This window comes from Dendrobates tinctorius, unplaced genomic scaffold (assembly GCF_039654945.1).
Source record: "Dendrobates tinctorius isolate UK_male_01 unplaced genomic scaffold, ASM3965494v1 ptg000290l, whole genome shotgun sequence".
Taxonomy (NCBI): Eukaryota; Metazoa; Chordata; class Amphibia; order Anura; family Dendrobatidae; genus Dendrobates; species Dendrobates tinctorius.
This window is the reverse complement of record NW_027361957.1, coordinates 1,495,409-1,523,077: the sequence shown is the minus strand read 5'-3', so window position 1 is coordinate 1,523,077 and position 27,669 is coordinate 1,495,409. Positions and strand designations below refer to the sequence as shown.

Below are 27,669 nucleotides of genomic sequence, written 5' to 3'. Positions count from 1 at the left end.
CACTAGTGACCACTTAGTGATTCACCAGCGATCCTGACTGCGTCATATCGCTGGTCGGGATTGCTGGTGCATCGCTAAGTGTGACAGTACCTTTAGTAGCCATTCAAACCCATTTGTGCTAACTTCTGTGCATGTTATCAGGCCAAAATCACCAGGGTATGTAAACTTTTAATCAGGGTCATTTGTATGCTTTTTTGTTGTCATTATGATTTAAAAAGAGAAAACACAGAAGTCTGACAAAAAAATTGCTTCACCCAACCACTAACCAAGAGTGGAGAAAAAGTTTTGGTGTATTTTTGTTCATTTACAGTGCTCACCATAAATGAGTACACTCCAACAGATTTGTCAGAAAGCTTTCAGCTTCTTTTCAAATCAATATTTTTTCACTGCAGGTTGAGAAACAATAAATTCTTCACTTTCAAAGCAACAGATCTTTTTTATCTTCCTAAATAAAGGGATACATTTTTGACTGTATGTGAAAAAGATAATGCTTCTTCATTTAGCAAAGTGTTTAGCTCTTGATAATCCCCAAACAAGTATATTTTTTTTTCTCCTGTGTGCAAAAATGCCTCAGCTTTTTCTGCTTGAACTGTCTGCATACAAATAAACAGCAAGGCAACAAAAATAAATCATACTCAGACTGTTTATATAGAATAAGTAGGCTAAAAAGTCTGATACTGTGTGTGGTAAATAATCTGCTAGTCATCACTGCTCATCATTTGATTTCCACTGGCCAGATAGGATGAGGTTACTTGGACACTTAAAAACAATGTGTTTGCTTTAAAAAAGCTCAAAACAGGTTCAATAATCTCAAAGGGAAACTCAGAATGGTGTACACATCTTTTCCAGTCAATTAGAGGCTTTTAAGTAATATGATACACCACAAATCAATTCTTTAGGAAACTATGCCAAATTTTTAAAAGATCCCCTCATCTCTAAAGTGGTGCGCCAATGAAGGCATAGATGTTAAAAAGGAAAACATAATGACATCTCAATATAATGGAAATATCTAGTCAAATCACTTGTGAAATGATATGAACAATTTTTGCCAAAGTTTGCGTTAGAATATGCAGTAAAACGTTGGATCTCCCTGACATATTAAGTTTTGGAAAATGAAGAAATTGGATACATTTCTTTGATTTCTATAAAGATTTCTTGTAGTTGCCATAATTGAGGAAATCAGGAAATGGGTTTTTGCTTTCCTCTGGATTAATTCAGCATAACTGTATGAAAATTGAAAATGAAAGCTTAATGTATAACTGCTATTTTTTAAAAAGTTTTATGTATTGCAACTACATAGTGTTGCTGAGAGATGGGGGTACAGAACCTGATACTTCCACCAATCTTGTTAAAAAATTGCTCTGAAGTGCGCTACTATTGCATGAGCTGTGTGTACAGAAAGGTGTATGGGCTCAATCGTAAGAGTATGGGTCTGTACACTTACTCTTCCAAAGCAGACTGATCTTTGTGGGTTTCTGGACCCAAGCAACCACCAACCAGCAAAACTATACAATGCCTTTAATACATTTTTTTTTAAATGATAGCTACACTTTATGAAATTGACGCATGCGGTGAAGCAACAAAGCCCATACATTTCTTGGCTCTCTTTGGATGTTGAACCCTCTCCAATATCATATTGATGGCATATCCTATTGAAAGGTCATCAATTATTAAGTTCCAGAAAACAACTTTAATCCTAATAAAAAATACGGATCATTTTACAATTTATCTGGAAGTTGGCAAACATACAACACTCATTCAGACACTATTATAAATACAATATTTATATAATCTTAGCTGTATGATTTTACTAGTTATATATTTGATTCTGAAGACACTGAGATATTTCCTTACCTGACTTGTTAGACACCCATAATATTGTCTGGGGGGCAATGTGGGTGCTATTTCCTACAGCCATAGTTAATGGGATCTGCCAAATGTAACTGCAAGATAATATTAAGCAAAAGTTAGGTATACTAGAAAAAAGACTGAAAAATAAAAAACAAAAGGCATACACATATATTTGTTTTATGTTAGACAGAATTTTTGCTTATCTGTAAGCAAAAGTCTTATGTGCTCTATGCATCCTTTTTGGACACCATTCAATTAATATTAATCCATTCCAGCCAAAACCAATCATATGTGGTAATATCTCTAGAATGCTTAACCCTTTCACTTAGCCTCCAGAGCACAAGGCTTCACCTGTATGCCACTGGTTACTAAAGGCTTAGCTGGAGAGTCAGCAGTAAACAAATGCATGGCATGATCCTGAGCAAGATGCTGGGACCGGCTTCCATGCTGAGCAGCAGTCCCAGCAAACGAGAGGAAGACCACAGAACCTGACAAAGTGTTTCATAGAATTTCTTAACACTGGTCCAAGAAAGTGAGAAATTATTTTCCTTCAGAAAAATTTTGCTTTAGTTCCAAGTTTTTTTTCGCAAGGATAAAATGATTTCACGATGATAAAAAGGAAGCCATGATTTGTTGTCAAATTTCTTATGAGTAACACTAATACTCCATATGTGGTGGGAAGCTACATTTTGGACATATTGTAGAGGAAGGGTTGCTGTATGGAATGCAGATTTTACAAAAATGATTTGAGGGTACAATGTCACATTTGAAGAGCCTTTCATGTACCAGAATAGCAGAAACCCTCCCAAAGTAAATGCATTTATGAACAGACTGAGGGGGTAAAACGAGATAACAGTTTTTTAAGGGTTTAACTGATATTTTAATTTATAAGTTTATAATATAATGGCATATCTAAGTTGTGTGGCATACACTAAAGTCTAATATAGTGGTCCAATAATATGGTAATCAGAAATAAATTTTGTAATGCATGGATGTGTGGCACCCCTGAGGGTGCGGTCACCACAGAGGTACTGCACCTCATCCAGAGGTGTGGTATCCCACCCTCAGGTAAGGAGGGATCACCTCCCAGGACTCCTAACACTCGCACCCAACACACAATAGTTAGTCAGGGCATCTGGGTGTACCCTTCGGGAAGATGGACTCATCCCAGACTGTCTAGGAAAGGGTGTTGGGGAGTTAGTGTGGAAGGTAGGTAGAGTGGGAGGAGGTTAGGTAGTGGAGTGATTGTGGGTAGCCAATCAGAGGAGTGAGTGGGCAGAGTTAAGCCTGAGGTAAAGGATCTTTCTGGAAGATCCAGTCAGTCGGTGACAGGACAGTAGATAAGCATGAGGGAGTGGAGTCAGAGAGACATCTTTAAGAAGGAAGAAAGCTTCTAATAGAAGGAAGGGGTCCTAGGGGTACGGATAGTGCGAAAGCCAACCGTGGGGCCCGTATCCTGGAAAGGAAGGACCAGGCCAGAGCGAGGGAGCCGGTCCCTAAGTATAGCGGAGTATACCGAACACGACACAACTAGTAAGCCAGAGGCTGTAGTGACTGTAGTGCAACAGCCAAATCCACAAGCTTTCCTCAAAAAGGCAGCTGTGGAAGTAAAGGACCCCGGGGCCTGACCCACGTCGCCCGGCAAGTTCCAAGGCTGCTGGATTGGGGACACTGCTTCTGAAGGCATAGGACAGGAGAGTAAGGATATCAGCGCAGAGAGAGAGTCGACGTGGCCTAGAAAGGTGAACACAAAGAGAAGTCTTGAACAGGTGTTCCTGATCTACCTGGGAGTTTGCCGGACTTCTCTCTCGGAGGACACAGTACCAAGTGTGCTACCGCATGCAGGAACTGTGAGTAAAGACCTTGAAACTGCACCCAACTGGGTCCTTGGTGTTATTTACAACTTGCCTGCCATAAACTGCATTCACCATCACTGTCACCGGCTCAACTGCCCTGGGACAGAGCTCTGCCCATGGAGAGCTTCACCATCTTGGCTGATTTAACGCCGTTCCAGAGGATCTGCATAGCAGCATCGACTACTCTAGCCGAGTACCATGGGTGGCGTCACGATTCCCCTTTTCCCAATTAATTATTCCACCATCTTCCCCCTCATTTGAACTTCCATCTTCTTTATTGGACACCCAGGGCCACGGAGCGGGTCACCATCACCACTTTGACACTTTCCCCCTTAAAAGAACCTGAAAGGCCCGGTACCGAATTCCCCTGGCCCTGTGGGGCATTCCAGATGCACGGTACACTGTAAAATATTCCTTTGTTGCTTAAGCCAGGTTTGTCCGGGAAAATCCAACAAAAAATCCTGCATTTTTTTATACCCCTTTTGTTACACAATTTGCACATCAACTTCCATATTTGGGGACCTTAGCAGATAAATGTTGTCCTGATACAATACAGGCACCTTCAGCTCCAGGGGTACTAAGTCATTCCCCTTCAATAATTGCAAATGTTAGGACATTGATTCCTTCTTCCTAAAAGTGAAGTAATGTGTCAATCTGGTCTGCCCTATGATGGTGCATGCAAGAGTTATGCTGTGCCATCTGTGCAATATTTTCAACAAGCTGATTACAGCACATTTTCTTTTCCCATTTAATATTAAAGTTTGAAGACTTGATGGAAAAGATCATTCAGTCCCGGTGTTAAAGCAATTTTCATTTGAGTTCTATTGGTGTTTCGCTTTATGGCTGTATATGTAGGATAACGTTGGTGTATTCATAAAGAAAGAATGTGACATTTCTCAGCAACTAGACCATTTAGATGAGGCATACAGGTAGGACTAGTCTAACATTTCTATTACCTGTATGCCCATATTAATAGGTTAAATATGTACTGGGTGATAACAGATTCCCTTTAACATAGACCTAGAAAGGCCTCTCAGGTTTTTGCATAAAGTACGGCATGCTGTAATACGTCTGGCAGAGATGGACTTGATGAGTGGGATGCTAGTGTAGAAGTTATCCACATAAAATTGGTAACCCTGACCCAGCAGTGGGTGCATATATTCCCACACAATGTTTCCATTTGCTTCAAGGTCAGGAGGGCATTCAGTGGTTTAAGTCCATGTATCTTCCAGTTCATAAACCATGAATTTAATTTCTCCAAAGCACTAGATAAATCATGGAACACTGTAATGATGGTCATCTAGAGTTGGTTGGCATAGACTTGGTTAAAAATTAATAATACCTAAAAGTAAATGTCTATTAAACATTGATCAATTTAGATTGTGAGCCCCATCAGGGACAGCGATGATAATTGGTGCAAACAGTAAAGCACTGTGGAACGTGTTGGTGCTATATAAAAATAAAGATTATTATTATTATTACTGATGAAAAGACAAGAACATTGTTTTGGGAGGCTGCCAAGAAACCAAAGAAGTGTTAAATAAACTGCAGGAAATTCTGTAATGTACAGCTTGTGTACTACATGTGAAAACAATCTCCCTTATTCTTCATATGTCAGGTCTCTGTGGTCTGCCAAAAGCATGTAGAAAATGTATGATGGTTTAAAGAGACCATGGTAAAACTGGCCATGATTTCAAATAATAGTGCAAAGTTGACACTGAGCATCACTAAAAGAATACCATACCCAAAGTGAACCACAGTGGAGACAGCATGAACTAGGGTTTTTTAAAAAGTTGAGGTTAGAGATGAGAGGCTTATTTGAAATTTGAATTAATTGGCTTGCCCCAATGTTCACCCAAAATTTGATTAGTGGTGAACAAATTAAAAAGCCTTGTATTGCCTCAAAAGTATGTGCAGAACACAGTGTGTTGCCATTGTAGTAACGTGAACTTGTTTTGACATCCATATTGCAAACATAGCCTTGTTAATATCCAAATTACTTCAAACTAACTCGCTAGAGAAAATAGATAGTAATCAGAAGTAACTAACAGCATATGTAACATACTGCAATATCAGACTTTAAACTAGTTACAGTAAGTTGTATAAATACACTAAAAATTATCCATTGGGGCAGATGCATGCATTGCTCTTGTTTATAGACTGGTGGTGCAAAAGGAAGAATCTGTTTCACTTTCACATGGTTGGGTGCAACATTTATTCCTGTTTTAGAGTATAAAGAGCTTTGCAAAATAGAGAAACTACAGCATTTTCTTAGGCCATCCAAACATTATCCTTTTAGGGAGACAAAACAAGTGCATTATTTTGAATGTGAAATGCTTTGCTAATCACAAAATAATTAGGTAATTACAAAGGCTTTGAGTCAAGCCTTCCAAATATCATCCCATTTTGAACTTGAATGCTTTTTTCAATATGAAGAAGTTATGGTTTGTTGTCTTCAAGCTTTTCACAAATTATCCCTATTTTATGAGCTGTTTCTTGAAACAATATGCAAATATGAGAGTTTGTTTACTAGCATTAGTAGTACAATGGAGAGCTAGCAGATGTGTACTGGAATGGCACTGCAGTGGATATGGCAGTAGCAGCATTTTAGAGAGCTAACACAGGACAGGCAATACATGTTTGGCAGTTAAGAGCCAGAAAATGCAGCCCTGACGACAGCAGTAAAGTCATACTATGAAACACAGTGGGAAGCCAGCAGGTGTGTGGCTGGAGTGGCTGTGCAATTACTGCAGCCAAAAAAGCATAGCTGAGAATTGTGATGGAGCAACAGGGAGATGTTTGATAGTTTAGGGACAGAGTTGGCAGCCACAGCATCATCAGTACTACATTATAGGTTACTTGATTAACAGAGTGTAGATTACTCTCTGAGTCTGGGCCACAGGCACTGACACAGAATGGTGTATAAGACAAATAATGGTGAGACAGGGAGGCCGAAGATATGACAGATGTAATAATTGGCATCAGCCGTAGGTGGATGAAATTCAGCACTGATCCATGTCTGATTTATTTTCACTTTTTTACACTGGTTCAATCTGCCAAGCCAGAAGTCCATGGGTTCAGTGATAAGTTTATTGGCACAATGCTGGTTGCTGATGTGCATCAGTTTGTTATACAGGTAAATAAACAATCTGGTCCAGTATGTCATATGTACTATAATTGGTGCTATTGCTGTGTTGGTTACATGCATTTCTTATTTTGTGAAAGAAAATTGCTTTTCTGGAATTATTAGGGTTTTGATTTTATGATTTAAAAAATTAAGTGCAGAGAAGTGTCGGCTTTGCAGAAAGGGAAAAGGATTCTCTTGGTCAGCCATATGGTCCTGCAACCATTCTTGGAAAAAAAAAAGCTTCACTGACTAGGGAATACTGTTTTTCCTGCTAATATGCCAATTCCACCAACTCCAAACATTTCTTAGCCATTTTTGAAAATGTTAACATTTTTTAAAGAAAAATTCACTTATGAAGTTCAAAGAAATTTGTTTTAATAATATTCAACAATTTAGCGCTTTCAGATAAATTTTCCCATTATGACCTGTTCTGCTCAGGGGCCGCATAAATAAAAAAATAAAAATTCAGACCACATGCATTTACAATAATATTTAATTTCACCCAAAAATAGGTGAGTTTGTTGTATTTAAAAAATACTTGCTGCACCTAATACAATAAATTTTGCTCTTCAAAAAATATAGTATTTTATGCCCAAACCTGGCATAGATGGCTATTTGACAAAAACATATAATGGCAGCAAGGTATCTTTATTTGATCCAGACACACGTGATTCTTTAGCAAAATGCAATAAAATCCAGTTAGTCTAGCATCAATTGGGGTAAACTTGGAAAAATGGAAGTAGATTTCCATGTATTTGGAAAATTGAATATTGTACATGCTAATTGAACACAAAAAGGAAAATTGACAATGCAATTGAGGTAAAGGATGACGTGAATGAAGTGAACCATTAGGTGAAGATAACGATGGTCCTCATGAAAAAAGCAAGGTATTAGATGTGGGTGAAGACTGGTTACCGAAAAGACAATAATGAGATTAAGATGAACAGTTTGAGCCTTAAGCCCCCGTTACACACTGCGATGTTGTGAGTTCATTTTCCCCTTCACCATTGAGGTCTGATGAACTCCCTCTTCTGGTGAAGGAAGGTAGTGAGGCTGATTACAAAGCACCTGAGCAGAATGATGATGACTGGGTGACTGGGATTGCTGACTGGATATAAGGCAGCCGACGCCCTTCTGCCTTGCGGGTGATTACTCTGAGGGATTCTTGGAGACCAGTCTGATTCCTGCTCCTCAAAAGCTAAGTTTTCTGCTCTACTTTTTGCATTTGTGTTTTGGTTTTGTTTTGCCCTGTTTTTCTGCCTTTCCCTGCTGGGTGAGCTGACTTCCTTTTTGCTCTGTCTTCAGAAAATACCTGAGTACTGATATAGTCTTTTTGAAGCCTAGCGTCTTCAGGGCTTTTTTCCCTATCAGTCTGTTGGCTCTTGTTTTTGAGTGGGTTTTGGCAGATTGCAGACAGCAGCTTTTCTATTCTGTCCTATTTAGTTAGCTTGGGCCCCATCATTTGCTCAGCCTATCTTTCGATCTGTGTGAGTGTTTTTTCATCTTGCTTCACCGTCATTATATGTTGGGGGCTGCCTATTGCTTTGGGGTCTGCTCTGGGGCAGTTTAGATTTCCCTTTCTGTCTTTAGCTATGTAGTTCTCCAGCTGTGATCGAGGGGTCTAGGGCACCGTAGGAACCCCCCACGGCTACTGCTAGTTGTTGTTGTTAGGTTCAGGGGTCTGCAATCCGATAGCTGCCAACTTCTCTGGTTTTCTGGACTTAGCTAGTATCTCTGTTTTTGCCTCCTATGGTGACTCATTCATAACACTGCAATATCGCTAGCAATATCGCTGTAAAGTCACCGATTTTGTGACGTTGCAGCGATATTGCTAGCGATATCGCTGCATGTGATACTTACCGCCGACCGGCTCCCCCCGCTGGTTATCGCTGATCACGCGAGAAGCTCCTGGACCATTCCTCGTCGGTCACTTCCTGCGGCGCTTCCTGTGGCGCCGACGAGCGACGCGTGGAGCCGGGCGGGAGGACGCAGGATTGCCGCGTCTGACAGGTAAGTAGCGATCCCCGTCCCCAGCGATGTCGCTAGTGAGATCTGCCTGTGTGGCAGCTAACTAGCGACCACCTAGCGATGCACCAGCGATCCTGACCGCGTCATATCGCTAGTCGGGATCGCTGGTGCATCGCTAGGTGTAACGGTACCCTTAATCACCATGCTGGTTAGTTTGCTTTCTCCACATTAGCAGGTGGTACTGTTTCATATGCTGATTGAGTGGTATATTTTCCTATTCAATCGATACCAGAGAATGTTTTTGAAGCACATCACTTGTTCTGTGTATCACCAATGCCAGCAACCTGTTCCTCTGATAACCTCAACTTCTAGTCAACTCTGACTGGTTCTCAGGTTTTTGTACAATACAGAATCTTCATCATCAAATTCAGAGAATTTTAACAAAAGGGAAGAGGTTAGGACTTTAAAAATAACATTAAAGGAATTAAATAAATTGAATGTACAGTAGATGTTTATGAGATTGTACCAATGAAATTCTTTTGATCACTGCAGCTAGTTGGCAAAGCAAATAGTTCTGAGCAAAAAAACACTCAGTAGTAAAGCTTTCAGAGGTTTAGTCTCTTAATGTGAAATATTGGCCTTTATATCACACTTAAACGTTAAAATAAAAAGCATTACAGTAATTTTATATATTTTTGTACATAATTCTAGGCTACTCAATATTTTAGCTCACCAAATATAAATTCATTTAACGATTATCTAATTTATATAAAATTCATGGACGACACAACTTTATCTATTAAGTAAATGAAGTTAGAAAGATAATTCTGTCAAATACTTTGCAGTGAGTTATTCACTAAAATGTTGCAAATTTATCATAGCCGTCATTAATTGACACTTATGCTACTTATGAAAGGTGACAAATTATATCACCTAGAAAACTTTAATTTCTTAGTAATAACCCCCAAACGTGATAGTTTTAGATCAGCTTAAAGGTCAAGAACTTCAAGCAAAAGTTACTGTCACTTTTAGCCTTATTTCAATTAATGTTAATTGATAAAGAGGTTTAAATGACTGAAATCAGTGTCATTATGCTATTTTGATTCATTTACTATCACATACAGTATGCAGCATATATATAGCTAACATTTGAAAGATTCAGCAGAAGGCTTTTTTTCAGAGATTTCTGGCATAATTCTTATGTCAAATGACAAATATTTATTATACTATAATTGTTCTAGTAGTTAATGATAATTTATAAAATGTTAACCATTAATACTACTTCTGGAACTATAAGAATTAAATAGACCATTTACTTTCCCATTGACAGTTTGTATCTTTTATCATCTTATCTTACATCACCTTCACACAGTGAAACAAAGAATAGGTCATCAAAATGGATATGGGGGTTCCAGGATAAGTCATTAATATAAAATAAGTATAGTTGTGACTCCAAGGATCCCCACTAATGAAATCTGCTCTAGCAGCAGCCAGAACTAAGCGATGTATGGCAAAAATCTCAATAGCATCATAAGTCAGTTGCTGCCAAGTATGTACTTTATCTTCCATTCACTTGAAGCACTCAACAGCCCAGAAAATTGTTTCGTAGCCACTGTCATGACCTGCACTTTGTTTCCCATTCAACTGAATGGATGATAAATCGCAGTAGTCTTCAACGGCCATTATGCAGTGTTTATGGCTATGAAATCTCCCATTCAGAACCCCAGTTTCTTGACCAAAGCAAAGAGCATCTACAAAATGCATCTCTATTTCTGGAGGACCCATTGTATTTGTGCATTATATAAAAACTCATTACTTTCAATGAGAAATGTGAAATACTTCTCTGTGTGGTGGCCTTACAGAAAAGTTAAAATTTGCTGTTAGAGTACCCCATTAATTACAATTTAGGACTAGGATTCCATCTTTACTCAGCTAAGTATAAAGCTAGTCATACTATATTTATTTATGGGAGAATAATGGTGTAAAAGGTTATTATCCTTCCCAGACCTGGCTTGTTTCCTCCTTGCAGTTCCATAGTAGATACCACTGTCCTTTTTTTGTTTCCTGCATATTTGCAGTAAAGTAAAACTGATGCTCACAGGTGGCCAGAAGAGGCCAGTGACATACAGTGAATTAGAAAGGACTAAATAAATGTTTTACTTGCAATGTCTAAGTTTTGTGGCTCAATGTGAAGTAAAGTTTTATTATCTACAGTGTTGTGGAAATCTTTCTGCACCAACCGAGTGCGGAATCTCTCACCAAGGCCTGTCCCACCAGATTCATAGGTAATTGACTAGCATGTTAACTGGCACACCGGTATGAACATGAAATACAGTTACTGGTTACTTTAGTTTTCATATGTTAAGAGCAATAACAATGAAGTATTACTGACTAATACAGTGCACATTCCATACTATTACGATAAAGCTTATTACAAGCTAAGATACGATTTATTACATTTATTAATTTACCTTGAGCATAACATACTTCCTTCTTTACTGAAGGATTTTTGACAATTGACACTGAAGAATACAAGTCTACTTGTAACCAGATGATGTCCAGAAAAGGGAAAAATGTGGCACTCACCATCCAAATTCAAAGAGTCCTTTATTCAGTCCATAAAATGGGTACAGCGGGAGAGAAATGGATGCCTTCTGTGGACAACTGCAGTTTCTTGCTAAATGCGCTTCAACAGCTCATATACCAGTCATCCACAGAAGGTATCCACTTCTCTCCTGGTTTACCCGTTTCATGGACTGAATAAAGGACTGTTTTAATTTGGATGGTGACTGCAACCTTTTTTTTCCCTTTTCTGGACAACAATTGATTTATCTATTTTTGGTGTGCATCCGTATTCCTGAAGTTGTCCGGTATACAGCAATACAGGTAGAAGTTCAATTTCAGCTGTGAATACTCACAGAGGTACTGTAGGTGCAGACAAAATACTCTCCTTCACAGACTATTTCTAATCAGAATACATACATTTATTGTTAAAATAATTAGCTTACCGGAATCTCATCTAATATGACATATGAAAGGGTCACTATAATTTAAAGCATACCTAGTGTTTCACATAAACCATTTAGAATCGCATGGTCTTGCACAGCGTGCCTCGTTCCATTGACAAATTGGCTTCTGGTGCACATGCATGTCTAATATGTCCAAGAACTGTCCATGTTTCCTTGCTCTATAGCTTGCCATTCATTCATAGAGTGGGCAGTTAATTTTCATCAGCATTCTACAATAACTACAGATGTTGGCACTTCCTTTCCCATCATTTCTTAGCATGTATTGCCATGGTCTAATGATTTACCCACCCTTATAACTGAGCCCAACTTTCAGTTATGCCAGCATATAGTTTGGCAAGAGAAATAGAAAAGAGGACTTTGGCTTACCCAAACATCCTATAATCCATGTTACTGATTACTCTGTTAGTACACAAAGATTTTACTTGGACGAAATACAGTTAAGACAATATTATTTTAAAATAATGTGATTTGACTGTTTAGTATGATCTATCAAGAGAAATCAACTTTTCTGATTGTACAATGGCAATTTTCAGTTATTTTTTAACATTTGAACTCTCTGTGGAATGAAGTCTTCCTAATGTAATATAATAACAATATTTCAAAATGGCATGCTCCAAGTAAACAAAATTATCCATTGGCCATTGCCATGAAAAATCAGTCTATAATAGTCAGTTGGAAAACCTATATAGAAGGAAATGCCAAAGTATGATAAAAAAAAAATGTTAATGAAGCCTATGGATAAATCAAATATTAAACCTGTACACAATATTCAGAATTAGGCAAAATTATTTTATAAAACCATATACAAAATACAACACACAAAATATAAAAAAGGAGGGGAGACGGAGGTGGTGGGGGATGTGGCATGTTCCCATGGCCAGTATGTGCAATTCTTGATTAACAATATATGATATACTCTGTGGTGTTCCCTACATATTTACATCTTTTTATCATGACTTCATTCTATTTGATGCTTTGATATCTACTTGTTCCTCAGCATATTTACTATTTTTTGTTTGGGATCGGGTAATATTGGGTTTTTCGTGTGTATATTCATTTGGTTTGCATACTTACATTACCGTATTTTGGGATATTTTATTGAGCACTTGCTGGATTAAAAATGATCTCTATGCGACTATGCAAATCCATGTGCTTTAGTCCTCAATTATTGCCCTCAGCACTTTTCCTTATGGTTCTGACATTGTCTTTTTCATCATATGATGTCTGAACTTAGTATATTCATTAAGGACTTTTTACCCACATTCCTAATAGTTTGTAGTGATTCATAATTGTAGTTCATTATATATTTTGGTCTGGACATACTGTATGGGTTTATGAAATCAGCTTATGCATTGATTGGTGCACATACATCCCCCTCCCCATTTTTATATTTTTAATTTTTTACTTCCACGTTCCTTTTTTGCTCTTTTTATGATATTCTGTTCATTATATTTTACATATGCTTTAATAAAGTCAGTATTATTATAAACTAATTTTGCCAAATTCTGAATATTGTGTATAGGTATAATATTGAGCTGCACTAAATTGTGCATGTGTGTGTCTCTGGTTCATAAAATTTTTTTGCATACTAATTCACAATATGCAGAGGAATATCAGAATGTTATCACATTCCCTCAGTTACGTGGTATAAAGTTTTCTGAGCTACAAAAGGGAACCTATAACCTCATTTTTCCTCAATAAGCTGTGGCCACTGCCTTTTGGAGCTTATCTACAGTATTCTAGGTGTTGTAGGTCCGGGTCCGGCGTCTCCCATCTTCATAAAATGTCATCATCTTCCTGGCTTCATGCCACGCTCCTGCACAGGCATACTGATCTGCCCTATTGAGGGCAGAGCCAAGTACTGCAGTGTGCAGGCTCTGGGCTTCTCTGACCTTTCCCTGTGCCTGCACACTGCAGTAATGTGCTCTGCCCTCAACAGGGCAGATCAGTATGCCTGTGCAGGAGCACGGCACGAAGCAGGAAGATAACAACATTGCATGAAGATGGGAGGCGCCGGACCTGCGACGCCCCCCGGGTGAGTATAATATAACTTGCCTTTCTTCTCTTTCAGGTTAGATCGGGGGCTTATCTACAGCATTCTAGAATTCTGTAGATAAGCCCCGAAAGGCAGTGGCCGCAGCTTATTGCGGAAAAACAAGGTGACAGGATCCCTTTAAATGAAATAATAAAGCAGGAGAGACAGAAAATAGTCTTGTCAGTAAAACAATTAAATAAAATATTATAGGTACGCTAATCTGATAGGATTGGGAGAGTCACAACTCATATAAAAGCATGTAAAGGCTACTGCAGAAAACTAACAAAATGCCATGTAGAAAAAGAGGAATGCAGAGTCCACACTGCCTAAGATTCAAAGGTTAAAGCACGAATGCAGTCTATTGTGTCAGCACATTTTCAAGGTTTCCAAACCTCTTCATCAAGATCAAACCACAATGATTGTTGTTGATTAATTTATTTGTGAACCTGTGCTCTGAAAGCTTGCAAATATATTTTTTCTGGGTAGTCAGTAAAGGTACTCACACCTGTTCAAGGCAGTTAAAACTGGTTTGAATCACTGATTGGTAACCAACTTACGATTTTACTTAAAAAGATACTTTGTCCCAACTAATTTGCACCACACTATATATAAATAAAAAATATACTGCAAATAATGCATAAAGGTAATAATAATAATAATAATAATAATAAGGGTATTTAGTAGAGTTGAGCGATACCGTCCGATACTTCAAAGTATCGTATCGGATGGTATCGGCCGATCTTTAAAAAAAGTATCGGTATCGCCGATTCCGATACCGGAAGTCCCATTCAAGTCTATGGGACTTCCGGTATCGGAATAAGAAAAACCCTTTCCTGCCCTTGTACAGCCTCTCTGGGGTCTGTACGGGCCTTTCGGGGGGCTGTGCCGGCCTGCCAGGGGGTCTGTGCAGGCTCCGGTGGTCTGTGCCGGCCTGCCGGGGGGCTGTGCAGGCTCCGGTGGGCTGTGCCGGCCTGCCGGGGGGCTGTGCCGGCCTGCCGGGGGGCTGTGCAGGCTCCGGGGGGCTGTGCCGGCCTGCCGGGGGGCTGTGCTGGCCTGCCGGGGGGCTGTGCAGGCTCCGGGGGGCTGTGCCGGCCTGCCGGGGGGCTGTGCCGGCCTGCCGGTGGTCTGTGCAGGCTTCGGGGATCTGTGCAGGCATCGTCCGATGGGACTACAAGTCCCATCGGGCGATGCCTGCTACCATGACAGTGATTGACACATTAGCCAATGATGGGACAGTAGTAGTCCCATCATCCGGCTAATGTGTTAAATGTAAAAAAAAAAAAAAAAAAATTACATGCTACATACATACAACATGCATACTACATACATCCCCCTCCCCATTTTTATATTTTTAATTTTTTACTTCCACGTTCCTTTTTTGCTCTTTTTATGATATTCTGTTCAATATATTTTACATATGCTTTAATAAAGTCAGTATTATTATAAACTAATTTTGCCAAATTCTGAATATTGTGTATAGGTATAATATTGAGCTGCACTAAATTGTGCATGTGTGTGTCTCTGGTTCATAAAATTTTTTTGCATACTAATTCACAATATGCAGAGGAATATCAGAATGTTATCACATTCCCTCAGTTACGTGGTATAAAGTTTTCTGAGCTACAAAAGGGAACCTATAACCTCATTTTTCCTCAATAAGCTGTGGCCACTGCCTTTTGGAGCTTATCTACAGTATTCTAGGTATTGTAGGTCCGGGTCCGGCGTCTCCCATCTTCATAAAATGTCATCATCTTCCTGGCTTCATGCCACGCTCCTGCACAGGCATACTGATCTGCCCTATTGAGGGCAGAGCCAAGTACTGCAGTGTGCAGGCTCTGGGCTTCTCTGACCTTTCCCTGCGCCTGCACACTGCAGTAATGTGCTCTGCCCTCAACAGGGCAGATCAGTATGCCTGTGCAGGAGCACGGCACGAAGCAGGAAGATAACAACATTGCATGAAGATGGGAGGCGCCGGACCTGCGACGCCCCCCGGGTGAGTATAATATAACTTGCCTTTCTTCTCTTTCAGGTTAGATCGGGGGCTTATCTACAGCATTCTAGAATTCTGTAGATAAGCCCCGAAAGGCAGTGGCCGCAGCTTATTGCGGAAAAACAAGGTGACAGGATCCCTTTAAATGAAATAATAAAGCAGGAGAGACAGAAAATAGTCTTGTCAGTAAAACAATTAAATAAAATATTATAGGTACGCTAATCTGATAGGATTGGGAGAGTCACAACTCATATAAAAGCATGTAAAGGCTACTGCAGAAAACTAACAAAATGCCATGTAGAAAAAGAGGAATGCAGAGTCCACACTGCCTAAGATTCAAAGGTTAAAGCACGAATGCAGTCTATTGTGTCAGCACATTTTCAAGGTTTCCAAACCTCTTCATCAAGATCAAACCACAATGATTGTTGTTGATTAATTTATTTGTGAACCTGTGCTCTGAAAGCTTGCAAATATATTTTTTCTGGGTAGTCAGTAAAGGTACTCACACCTGTTCAAGGCAGTTAAAACTGGTTTGAATCACTGATTGGTAACCAACTTACGATTTTACTTAAAAAGATACTTTGTCCCAACTAATTTGCACCACACTATATATAAATAAAAAATATACTGCAAATAATGCATAAAGGTAATAATAATAATAATAATAATAAGGGTATTTAGTAGAGTTGAGCGATACCGTCCGATACTTCAAAGTATCGTATCGGATGGTATCGGCCGATCTTTAAAAAAAGTATCGGTATCGCCGATTCCGATACCGGAAGTCCCATTCAAGTCTATGGGACTTCCGGTATCGGAATAAGAAAAACCCTTTCCTGCCCTTGTACAGCCTCTCTGGGGTCTGTACGGGCCTTTCGGGGGGCTGTGCCGGCCTGCCAGGGGGTCTGTGCAGGCTCCGGTGGTCTGTGCCGGCCTGCCGGGGGGCTGTGCAGGCTCCGGTGGGCTGTGCCGGCCTGCCGGAGGGCTGTGCCGGCCTGCCGGGGGGCTGTGCAGGCTCCGGGGGGCTGTGCCGGCCTGCCGGGGGGCTGTGCCGGCCTGCCGGGGGGCTGTGCCGGCCTGCCGGGGGGCTGTGCCGGCCTGCCGGTGGTCTGTGCAGGCTTCGGGGGTCTGTGCAGGCATCGTCCGATGGGACTACAAGTCCCATCGGGCGATGCCTGCTACCATGACAGTGATTGACACATTAGCCAATGATGGGACAGTAGTAGTCCCATCATCCGGCTAATGTGTTAAATGTAAAAAAAAAAAAAAAAAAAAAAATTACATGCTACATACATACAACATGCATACTACATACATGCTACATTCATACTACATACTACATACATGCTACATTCATACTACATAAATACTACATGCAACATACATACTACATATATACTACATACATACTACATATATACTACATGCATGCTACATACATACTACATGCTACATACTACATACATACTACATGCATGCTACATACATACTACATGCTACATACATACTACATATATACTACATGCATGCTACATACATACTGCATGCTACATACATACTACATATATACTACATGCATGCTACATACATACTACATGCTACATACATACCACATATATACTACATGCATGCTACATACATACTACATGCTACATACATACCACATACATACTACATGCATGCTACATGCTACATACATACTACATATATACTACATGCATGCTACATACATACTACATATATACTACATGCATGCTACATACATACTGCATGCTACATGCATGCTACATACATACTACATACATACCACATATATACTACATACATACAATACATTCATACAATACATACATAGACATACAGTACATATAACATAGAGTAACATACTTACCAATACTTGTCACATTGTTCCCCAAAGCCATTGTCGTCTACGGAATAAATATTAACATAACAAACCACAAAAATACTCACCCACGATCCGAAGCAGTCCACGAGTGTGTCCCACGACGATCTTGGGTAGAGAACTGCAGCATCAGATGATGCTGCCGTTCTCTACGGGCTGCAGGAATCCAATGACGGAAGGTAGGTATCCTTCCGCACTGTATTCCTCCGCCACTTAAAAAAAAAAAAAGTCCCTAGTCTCACTTTATGCCATTGCTGTGTGGGAATTTCCCACGCAGCAATGGCATAAAGTGAGACTAGGGACTTTTTTTTTTTTAAGTGGCGGAGGAATACAGTGCGGAAGGATACCTACCTTCCGTCATTGGATTCCTGCAGCCCGTAGAGAACGGCAGCATCATCTGATGCTGCAGTTCTCTACCCAAGATCGTCGTGGGACACACTCGTGGACTGCTTCGGATCGTGGGTGAGTATTTTTGTGGTTTGTTATGTTAATATTTATTCCGTAGACGACAATGGCTTCGGGGAACAATGTGACAAGTATTGGTAAGTATGTTACTCTATGTTATATGTACTGTATGTCTATGTATGTATTGTATGAATGTATTGTATGTATGTAGTATATATGTGGTATGTATGTAGTATGTATGTAGTATGTATGTAGCATGCATGTAGCATGCAGTATGTATGTAGCATGCATGTAGTATATATGTAGTATGTATGTAGCATGCATGTAGTATATATGTAGTATGTATGTAGCATGTATGTATGTGGTATGTATGTAGCATGTAGTATGTATGTAGCATGCATGTAGTATGCATGTAGCATGTATGTAGCATGTAGTATGTATGTAGCATGCATGTAGTATGTATGTAGCATGCATGTAGTATGCATGTAGCATGCATGTAGCATGTATGTAGTATGTATGTAGTATGTATGTAGTATGTAGCATGTATGTAGTATGTATGTGGTATGCATGTAGCATGTAGTATGTATGTAGCATGCATGTAGTATATATGTAGTATGTAGTATGTATGTGGTATGTATGTAGCATGCAGTATGTATGTAGCATGTATGTAGTATGTATGTAGTATATATGTAGTATGTATGTAGCATGTAGTATGTATGTAGCATGCATGTAGTATGTATGTAGTATGTATGTAGCATGTAAGTAGTATGTATGTAGCATGTAGTATGTATGTAGCATGCATGTAGTATGTATGTAGTATTTTTTTTTTTTTTTTTAACATTTAACACATTAGCCGGATGATGGGACTACTACTGTCCCATCATTGGCTAATGTGTCAATCACTGTCATGGTAGCAGGCATCGCCCGATGGGACTTGTAGTCCCATCGGACGATGCCTGCACAGACCCCCGAAGCCTGCACAGACCACCGGCAGGCCGGCACAGCCCCCCGGCAGGCCGGCACAGCCCCCCGGAGCCTGCACAGACCACCGGCAGGCCGGCACAGCCCCCCGGAGCCTGCACAGCCCCCCGGCAGGCCGGCACAGCCCCCCGGCAGGCCGGCACAGACCCCCACAGGGTGCACAGACCACCGGCAGGCCGGCACAGCCCCCCGGCAGGCCGGTACAGACCCCGGGCAGTCCACACAGCCCCCCGGCAGGCCGGCAGAGACCCCCGGAAGGCCCGAAATGACGGCGCATCATGATGCGCACACACCGCGCATCATGATGACGTCAGTCTGTCAATCAACTTTGAACTTCCGATTCCGATGCCGAATTCCGATATTGAAAAAATATCGGAAGTCGGTATCGGAATTCCGATACAGCAAGTATCGGCCGATACCCGATACTTGCGGTATCGGAATGCTCAACACTAGTATTTAGTAAACATAATTTTGATCAAAATAATGAACAAGCCATCCCGCCACGTCACGGCAACCCTTGTGGGACAGTCCCTACTCTAGTATTTAAAACCTTTTCACTTGCCAAGTGGCGTGAATGTGAATAAGGGTCGAGCGGCTGAACCACTTGTAACAGCTTAGGCCAGACTGGATGGCTTTCCCAGCTCAGAAAGAGGGCGGTCACACCCATATATGCACTGAATGCACAATGAAATGAATAAAAAACAAATCTGAACTGAGAAAAGTAAGTTAATGTGTATGCACAATGTAAGTGCATATTAACACATGACCATTAACCAGAGAAAACAAAAAGCAAAAAACACAAATATCCTGAACTAAAAGTAAAAAATATACTGCAAATAATGCATATCTTTTACTTTTAGTTCAGGATATTTGTGTTTTTTGCTTTTTGTTTTCTCTGGTTAATGGTCATGTGTTAATATGCACTTACATTGTGCATACACATTAACTTACTTTTCTCAGTTCAGATTTGTTTTTTATTGTTTTTTATTTTTTACCACACTATATATATATATAATGTGATAAAACACTCTGGGATCGCCTTTGCTGGGGTCAAAGGTCACGTGCGTTCAGCATGAAACTCAGGCGCAGAGCTGGGATTCGTGTATAACTGACCCTGGGTCAGGTTTATTAATGGTGAAAGCAATGCAAAAGGAAATAAAACATAAAACAAATCCTTGCCTGTCCGGCACTAACTAAACAATGGACAACCTAACTACCAACTGGCGGGCTTCTCCCGTCCAGCCAAACCACAGTTGCAGTGGGCACTGCTTCCACTCACGTGTGTCTCTCACACAGACAGGCTCTCTGTGTTCCCAGGCTGAGACACTCACACAACCACCTTGCATCCTTTTATATCCACCTCCCATTATTCATTAGCAAGCAGGTGCGATACTGACCAGACTAGGCCACATAGGAAAGGAATCTGGGCGAGATATACCTGCCCTCATCCACTATTCCCACATGATTCTCACATATCCCCCCCTCTGCTCAGACCACTCTGGTCGAGCAATGACACCCGCCAAACAGTGCACTCGGGACAGGGCATCTGCATTCCCCATCTGTACCCCTGGGCGGTGCTCCACCGTAAAAGTGTAGGCCTGCAGGGCAAGGAACCACCGGGTCACCCGGCTATTCCGTTCCTTGTTCAAGTGCATCCACTTGAGAGGGGCATGGTCAGTGATCAGCCTGAACTTTCGGCCCACCAGGTAATATTTGAGGGCCTCTAGAGCCCACTTAATGGTGAGGCACTCTTTTTCTACGACTGCATACCTTTGCTCGTGTTTATTCAGCTTCCTGCTGAGATAGAGGACTGGGTGTTCCACTCCGTCCCTCACTTGTGAGAGTACGGCCCCGATACCGGTATCAGAGGCATCCGTTTGTACCACAAACTCGCTGCGGAAGTCCGGAGTCACCAGTACGGGCTGAGAGCAAAGTGCCCGTTTTAGGCTATGGAAGGCTTCTTCAGCCGCTAAACTCCATTTAATCATGACGGAGTCTTTCCCTTTTGTAAGCTCCATCAGGGGGGTAGCGATGGCTGCAAAATTGGGTATGAACCGGCGATAATAGCCGGCGATCCCCAGGAAGGCTTGCACCTGCTTCTTGTTGACAGGTTGTGGCCAGTCCTGAACCGCCTGAATCTTATCAACCTGGGGTTTAACAACACCCCTCCCAATTACATACCCCAAATACCGGGCTTCTTCTAGCCCGATATGACATTTCTTGGGGTTCGCGGTTAGACCTGCCTCCCACAGGTCGTCAATCACAGCTTGTACTTTCTGGAGATGAGTCTCCCAGTCCAAGCTGTAAATGACAATGTCATCCAAATAGGCCGAAGCGTACCGCCTATGTGGCCTCAAGACTGGATCCATCAGTCTCTGGAAGGTCGCCGGTGCAGTCCAAACGGCATATACACATACTGAAATAAACCTTCCGGCGTAGCAAATGCCGTCTTTTCTCTGGCAGCCTCAGCCAGAGGGATCTGCCAATACACCTTTGTTAGATCTAGGGTCGTAATATACCGGGCTTTTCCTAACCGATCTATTAACTCGTCGACCCGGGGCATAGGATAGGCATCAAATTTTGAGACCGCATTCAGTCTCCTGAAGTCATTGCAGAACCGGATGGTGCCGTCCAGTTTAGGAATTAGCACAATCGGGCTGGACCATGCACTGTGCGATTCCTCAATGACTCCTAACTCTAACATTGCCTTCACTTCTCGGGAAACGGCTTCACGGCGCGCTTCCGGGATTCGGTAGGGCTTTACGTGAACTGTGACACCAGGTTCCGTTACTATGTCATGTTTCATTAGCATAGTCTGCCCGGGTTTTTCTGAGAAAAACTTTTGGTTGTGAAGTAGAAACTGCCTGACCTCAGTCTTTTGCCGCTCCGAGAGAGTCTCTGCAACCCGTACCTCCGGTACGGTATGCGAGCAGACAGGACGGGCCAGCTCCGCTGACAAGGCAGACCGATCCTTCCAGGGCTTTATCAGATTTACATGATAAATCTGTTCAGGTTTCAGTTTACCTGCCTGGTATACTTTGTAGTTTACTTCACCAACTCTTTCCTTGATCTCAAAGGGGCCCTGCCACTTTGCCAGGAACTTACTGTCCACCGTGGGGACTAGGATCAACACCCTATCTCCGGGTGCAAACGTACGGATCTTGGCGCCCCTATCATAGATTCTTTTTTGGGCTCCTTGAGCCTGTATCATGTGTTCTTTGACGATAGGCATAACAGCCGCAATACGGTCCTGCATTTGTGTGACGTGATCTATCACTGTTTTAAATGGAGTGACCTGACCCTCCCAGGTTTCTTTTGCAACGTCTAACAGTCCGCGAGGACGTCGGGCGTACAATAACTCGAAAGGCGAGAATCCCGTGGAAGACTGGGGTACTTCCCTGATGGCAAAAAGCAAATACGGAAGTAAATAGTCCCAGTTCTTCCCATCCTTGTCTATCACCTTTCTCAGCATCTGCTTCAGAGTTTTATTGAACCGTTCAACCAACCCGTCTGTTTGAGGGTGATACACGGATGTGCGTAACAGTTCGATTTGTAACAATCGGCAGAGCTCCTTCATTATCCTGGACATAAAGGGGGTCCCCTGGTCGGTGAGTATCTGTTTTGGTATACCGACCTGACTAAACACATGCACCAGTTCCTTGGCAATCGTCTTGGTGGCCGTGTTACGCAAAGGGATGGCCTCCGGGTAACGAGTGGCATAATCCAAGATGACCAGGATATGTTGGTGTCCACGTGCAGACCGTGGAAGGGGCCCAACTAAATCCATCCCAATCCTCTCAAACGGGACTTCAATAATAGGTAGTGGTACCAAAGGGCCACAGAACCAGGGCTTAGGTGCAGAGGCTTGGCAGTCAGGACAAGACTCACAATATACACGAATATCGTGATGCATGCCTGGCCAAACAAAACAGTGTAATATCCTTTCGGTGGTTTTCTGGACTCCCAGGTGACCTCCCATCACATGTCCGTGGGCCAGGTCCAGCACCTGCCGCCGGTAGGGTTTTGGCACGACTAATAGTTGCACCGTATCTTCCCCCTTTTTCTCTATCTGATAGAGTAAATCATTCTCCAGAACCATGTAAGGATATGCCAGCCTAGAGCCAGGTTCTACGGGTACCCCATTTATCACTTTTACATTTGTCCTAGCCTGAGAAAGGGTAGGATCCTTTATTTGCTCGCTTTGGAAGTCATCTTTCTGAACTTCTAAATCCGGCAAACGGGGAGGTGGACGGCTGTCGGCCTCCTCCTCTTCCCCGGTCTCCTCCGTATCACCCGCCATGACTGAAAACGGGAACTGCAGGTCATTTCCCGCAGACTCTTCCCCAGAGTCTTCCGGGGAGACCTCTTCCAGGGGTTCGGGACCCACACGCGCCCTGGGAGAAGAATCATGTACACTATTACCCTGGGGTATCAACTGATTCTCCCACAATTGCCAGAAGTGGGGAAAATCCCGGCCCAGGATAACATCATGCAATAACGCCGGGACGAGTCCCACTTTATGTTGCACAGACCCATAGGAAGTAGTAATGCATATGACCGTGGTGAGGTACGAACAGGTGTCTCCATGCACACATGTTACAGAAAATTTGTCTGATGGTCCAGTCGGGGCTGACACCAGACTGGCCTTCACCAGAGTCACCACACTTCCCGAGTCTAACAATGCCACCACATTTTTGCCATCAACAATTAAATCACACAAGTGTTTTTCCACATCCTTTTGACCGGCATTCACACTCACCACCCGTGCAACCATAGACATGCGGTTTTTAGAGTCTGTGACGTCGCACTGCATGGGTTCAGTAGTGACCGGACAGTTCGCAGCAATATGTCCCATCTCTTGGCAGCGGAAACACCTAACGGGCCCCTTGCTTAGACCATAGTTCGTTACTCTCGGCCTCGCAGTGCGGGCAGTCCCATTTTCCTCCACCACTGTCTTAGGGATTTTTCCATCTCCCCTACTCCTTGGAACAGTCTTACCGGTTCCACGTGGAGATGATGAGGAACGAGGTGGGGTAACGTCGTCTCGGAGTCCTTCCGCCACGGAGTAACGTTCAACCAGATCCACCAGTTGATCTGCCGTCGTAGGATTTCCATGGCTTACCCACTTCCTCAGGGCTGGCGGTAGAGCTCTCAGGTACTTGTCCATGACGACTCTCTGGATTATCTCTGGCGTTGTCAGCACCTCGGGTTGTAGCCACTTCTTCGTCACGTGGATCAGGTCGAACATCTGTAACCGCGGTGGTTTATCCGGCTGATAAGTCCATTGATGCACTCTCTGTGCACGGACAGCGGTTGTCACTCCCAGCCGGGCCAAGATCTCGGCTTTCAATTTGTCAAAGTCCTGCGCGGATTCAGGCTCTAAGTCATAATAAGCCTTTTGGGCCTCACCGGAAAGAAACGGGGCAATCAGGCCGGCCCATTGTGCCTTCGGCCATTTTTCTCGCACCGCCGTCCGTTCAAACGTGGTCAGGTATGCCTCGACGTCATCTTCGGTCGTCATTTTCTGCCAGTACCGACTCACGTGAATCACTCTCGACTCGGCTTCCAGGTTAAGCTCAGGTAAGCTTGCCAAGCGCTGCGCCACCTGCTGGAGAAGCGAACGATCGGTAACTGTCATGTCCACCAACTCCTTCAGCTGGGCCATCATCACCCGATTAGCTTCTTCCTGGACGGCGGTGGACTGTACCAGCGCTTTCACCACGTCCTCCATGCTCATGCTTGCAACGTGATGCCCGCGTTCTCCACCACAATGTGATAAAACACTCCGGGATCGCCTTTGCTGGGGTCAAAGGTCACGTGCGTTCAGCATGAAACTCAGGCGCAGAGCTGGGATTCGTGTATAACTGACCCTGGGTCAGGTTTATTAATGGTGAAAGCAATGCAAAAGGAAATAAAACATAAAACAAATCCTTGCCTGTCCGGCACTAACTAAACAATGGACAACCTAACTACCAACTGGCGGGCTTCTCCCGTCCAGCCAAACCACAGTTGCAGTGGGCACTGCTTCCACTCACGTGTGTCTCTCACACAGACAGGCTCTCTTTGTTCCCAGGCTGAGACACTCACACAACCACCTTGCATCCTTTTATATCCACCTCCCATTATTCATTAGCAAGCAGGTGTGATACTGACCAGACTAGGCCACATAGGAAAGGAATCTGGGCGAGATATACCTGCCCTCATCCACTATTCCCACATGATTCTCACAATATATATATATATATAATATATATATATATATATATATATAGTGTGTAGGTCTGTTAGAGATCATTTAATCTTCAACTTGCATAACTGTTCACAATAACACTAATTTTGACCAGTTGTGTCCAAACTTTTACATGCCACTGAAGTACTATTTAAATACGGATGTTTGGAAGGGTAAAATTGTTTGAAATTGGAGTGACAGGTGATTTTTGTATACTTTCAATCGCTGAATTCAGTAAAAATATTGAAAATATTCAATCACATACAGTTTTATCACACACTGACTCCTTAGGCTTTTCTTTGCACCATATTTTGACCTCTTTGGGTGAACTTTGGTAGATAATTGTGATTCCATTAGATTTCTTTATAAATGTATTTTCATGGTACAGAAGCAGAGAAAAGGATTTCCTTCCATACTTTTCTCAAGACGGTGCTCTAGTATTGCAGTGATGCTCCTGGGCTGATGGGAAATTTTATAATTGAGTACAATGTAAGTGGAGACTCTTTACTGATTTATTCAAAAAGAGTCTGAAAGCTGTGCTACTGCACAATGGAAGCATGTATTTTTCAGTGCCTGTAGGTCATTCTGTGCACTTCAAGGAAAGCTAGAAGAATTTACACTTTTTTCTCAATAAACTTAACTACGAGGATCAAGGATAATCAATATGTGGTAGCATATTTGGGCATCAAGGCAGATACATGAAATACCCAAGCTTTTTGCGTGAATGTGACACCTGGCATAGGACTCATCACTTGAGCCAAAAAAAAGTTGGCCAAAGAGAACATTTTTGCAACCTGGATTTAAGAACATAGTTGCCAAATGTTTAGCTGGCCCTTCTAATGTTCTCTTCCAGCCACTCCACATTAAGCTTGAACTTATAAAACAATTTGTGAATGCTCTACTGAAAAAAGGAGGTACTTAAATACCTGTGTACCAAGCTTCAGGGACTGTTGGAAGGAAAACTGAAGGAAGGCATTTTTGTGGTTCCAGATATTTGGAAACTCCTGATTGATGAAGTGTTTGAAACAAAAATGAAAGCTATTGAGAAAAGGGCTTGGGATTCCTTTAAAGAAGTTATGAAAGGATTTCTAAGTAATAAGAAAGATCCAAAATTTAAGTCCATTGTGGAGAACACACTGAAACATTTCAAAACCTTGGATTTGAAGCTACATTTTTTACACTCCCATATGGATTACATTCTTTAAAATCTTGGTGCTGTTAGTGAAGAGCAAGGAGAAATATTTCATCATGACATCAAGGAGAAGGAACGACAATGCCAAGGTAGATGGAACGTGAACATGAAGGTGGACTACTGCTGGATGCTTCACAGAGAGGATCCGCAAGCCTTCTTTAAGAGAAAAGGTATCAAGTGAAGCTTTAAACAGAAAAAAGAAAAGCTACAAGTTTTCATTTCCAATAAGTTTCAAAATGATTGTTTAATACATTTTTTTACATATACTGTTGTGTTCATTTTAGGCTACAAGAAAGATTTTTCTTGTTTATCTTGCTTGTACAGTATGTTAGCTCACACATATTTTGTGCAAAATCCATATGTGGTTAAAAATTAGTTTTTTTTTAAATCAGTGCATAAGAAAACATAAGAATCAGTCAGAGAACTTGAAACAATTTTCATGAACCCAAATTTTGCATATCAGCGATATCTTTAAAATGAAATATAAAAAGATGAGGAAAAACTTTTTGTAAATTATGTGCTATGACTGATGTAAATACAGGTTGGCCGTTGATAGCAAGACCGCAGAAGAAATGCTAGTCTAAGGGGGTCAGATTCCTTGTAGGAATGCTCAGACCTGACACCCATAATGTGGTGGTGCACCATCTTGCTGGAAAAACTCAGGGAACGTGCCATCTTCAGTGCATAAAGAGGGTAGCACATCATCATGTAGCAATTTCAGATATCCAGTGGCATTGAGGTTTCCATTGATGAAGAATATCCCCACTATCTTTGTACCCCATATACCACACCATACCATCAATTATGGGAGTCAGGTCCGAGCATTCCAACATGAACAGTTTCCTGGAAAGTGGATTGTTCATTGTGGGCCAGTTGAATGGCCACCAAGGTCTCCAGATTTGACCCCCCTTAGACTTTTATCTTTGGGGTCATCTGAAGGCAATTGTCTATGCTGTGATGATACGAGATGTGCAGCATATGAAACAATGGTTACTGGAAGCTTGTGCTAGCATTTCTTCTGCGTTGTTGCTATTAGTGTGTCAAGAGTGGGAGAACAGGGTTGCATTGACAATCCAACACAATGGGCAGCATTTTGAACACATTTT

General features: G+C 41.8%; 1 protein-coding gene across 1 annotated transcript in view; it reads right to left on the bottom strand.

The window, feature by feature from the left end:
• The window catches only part of TRHDE (thyrotropin releasing hormone degrading enzyme), a 1,336,029-nt gene that overhangs the window by 294,270 nt on the left and 1,014,090 nt on the right, over window positions 1-27,669 (bottom strand). Inside the window, exon 10 of the mRNA XM_073559980.1 lies at window positions 1,855-1,943. Within this exon, the coding sequence (XP_073416081.1) occupies window positions 1,855-1,943 (89 nt within the window). The remainder of the gene's footprint in view (window positions 1-1,854; window positions 1,944-27,669) is intronic.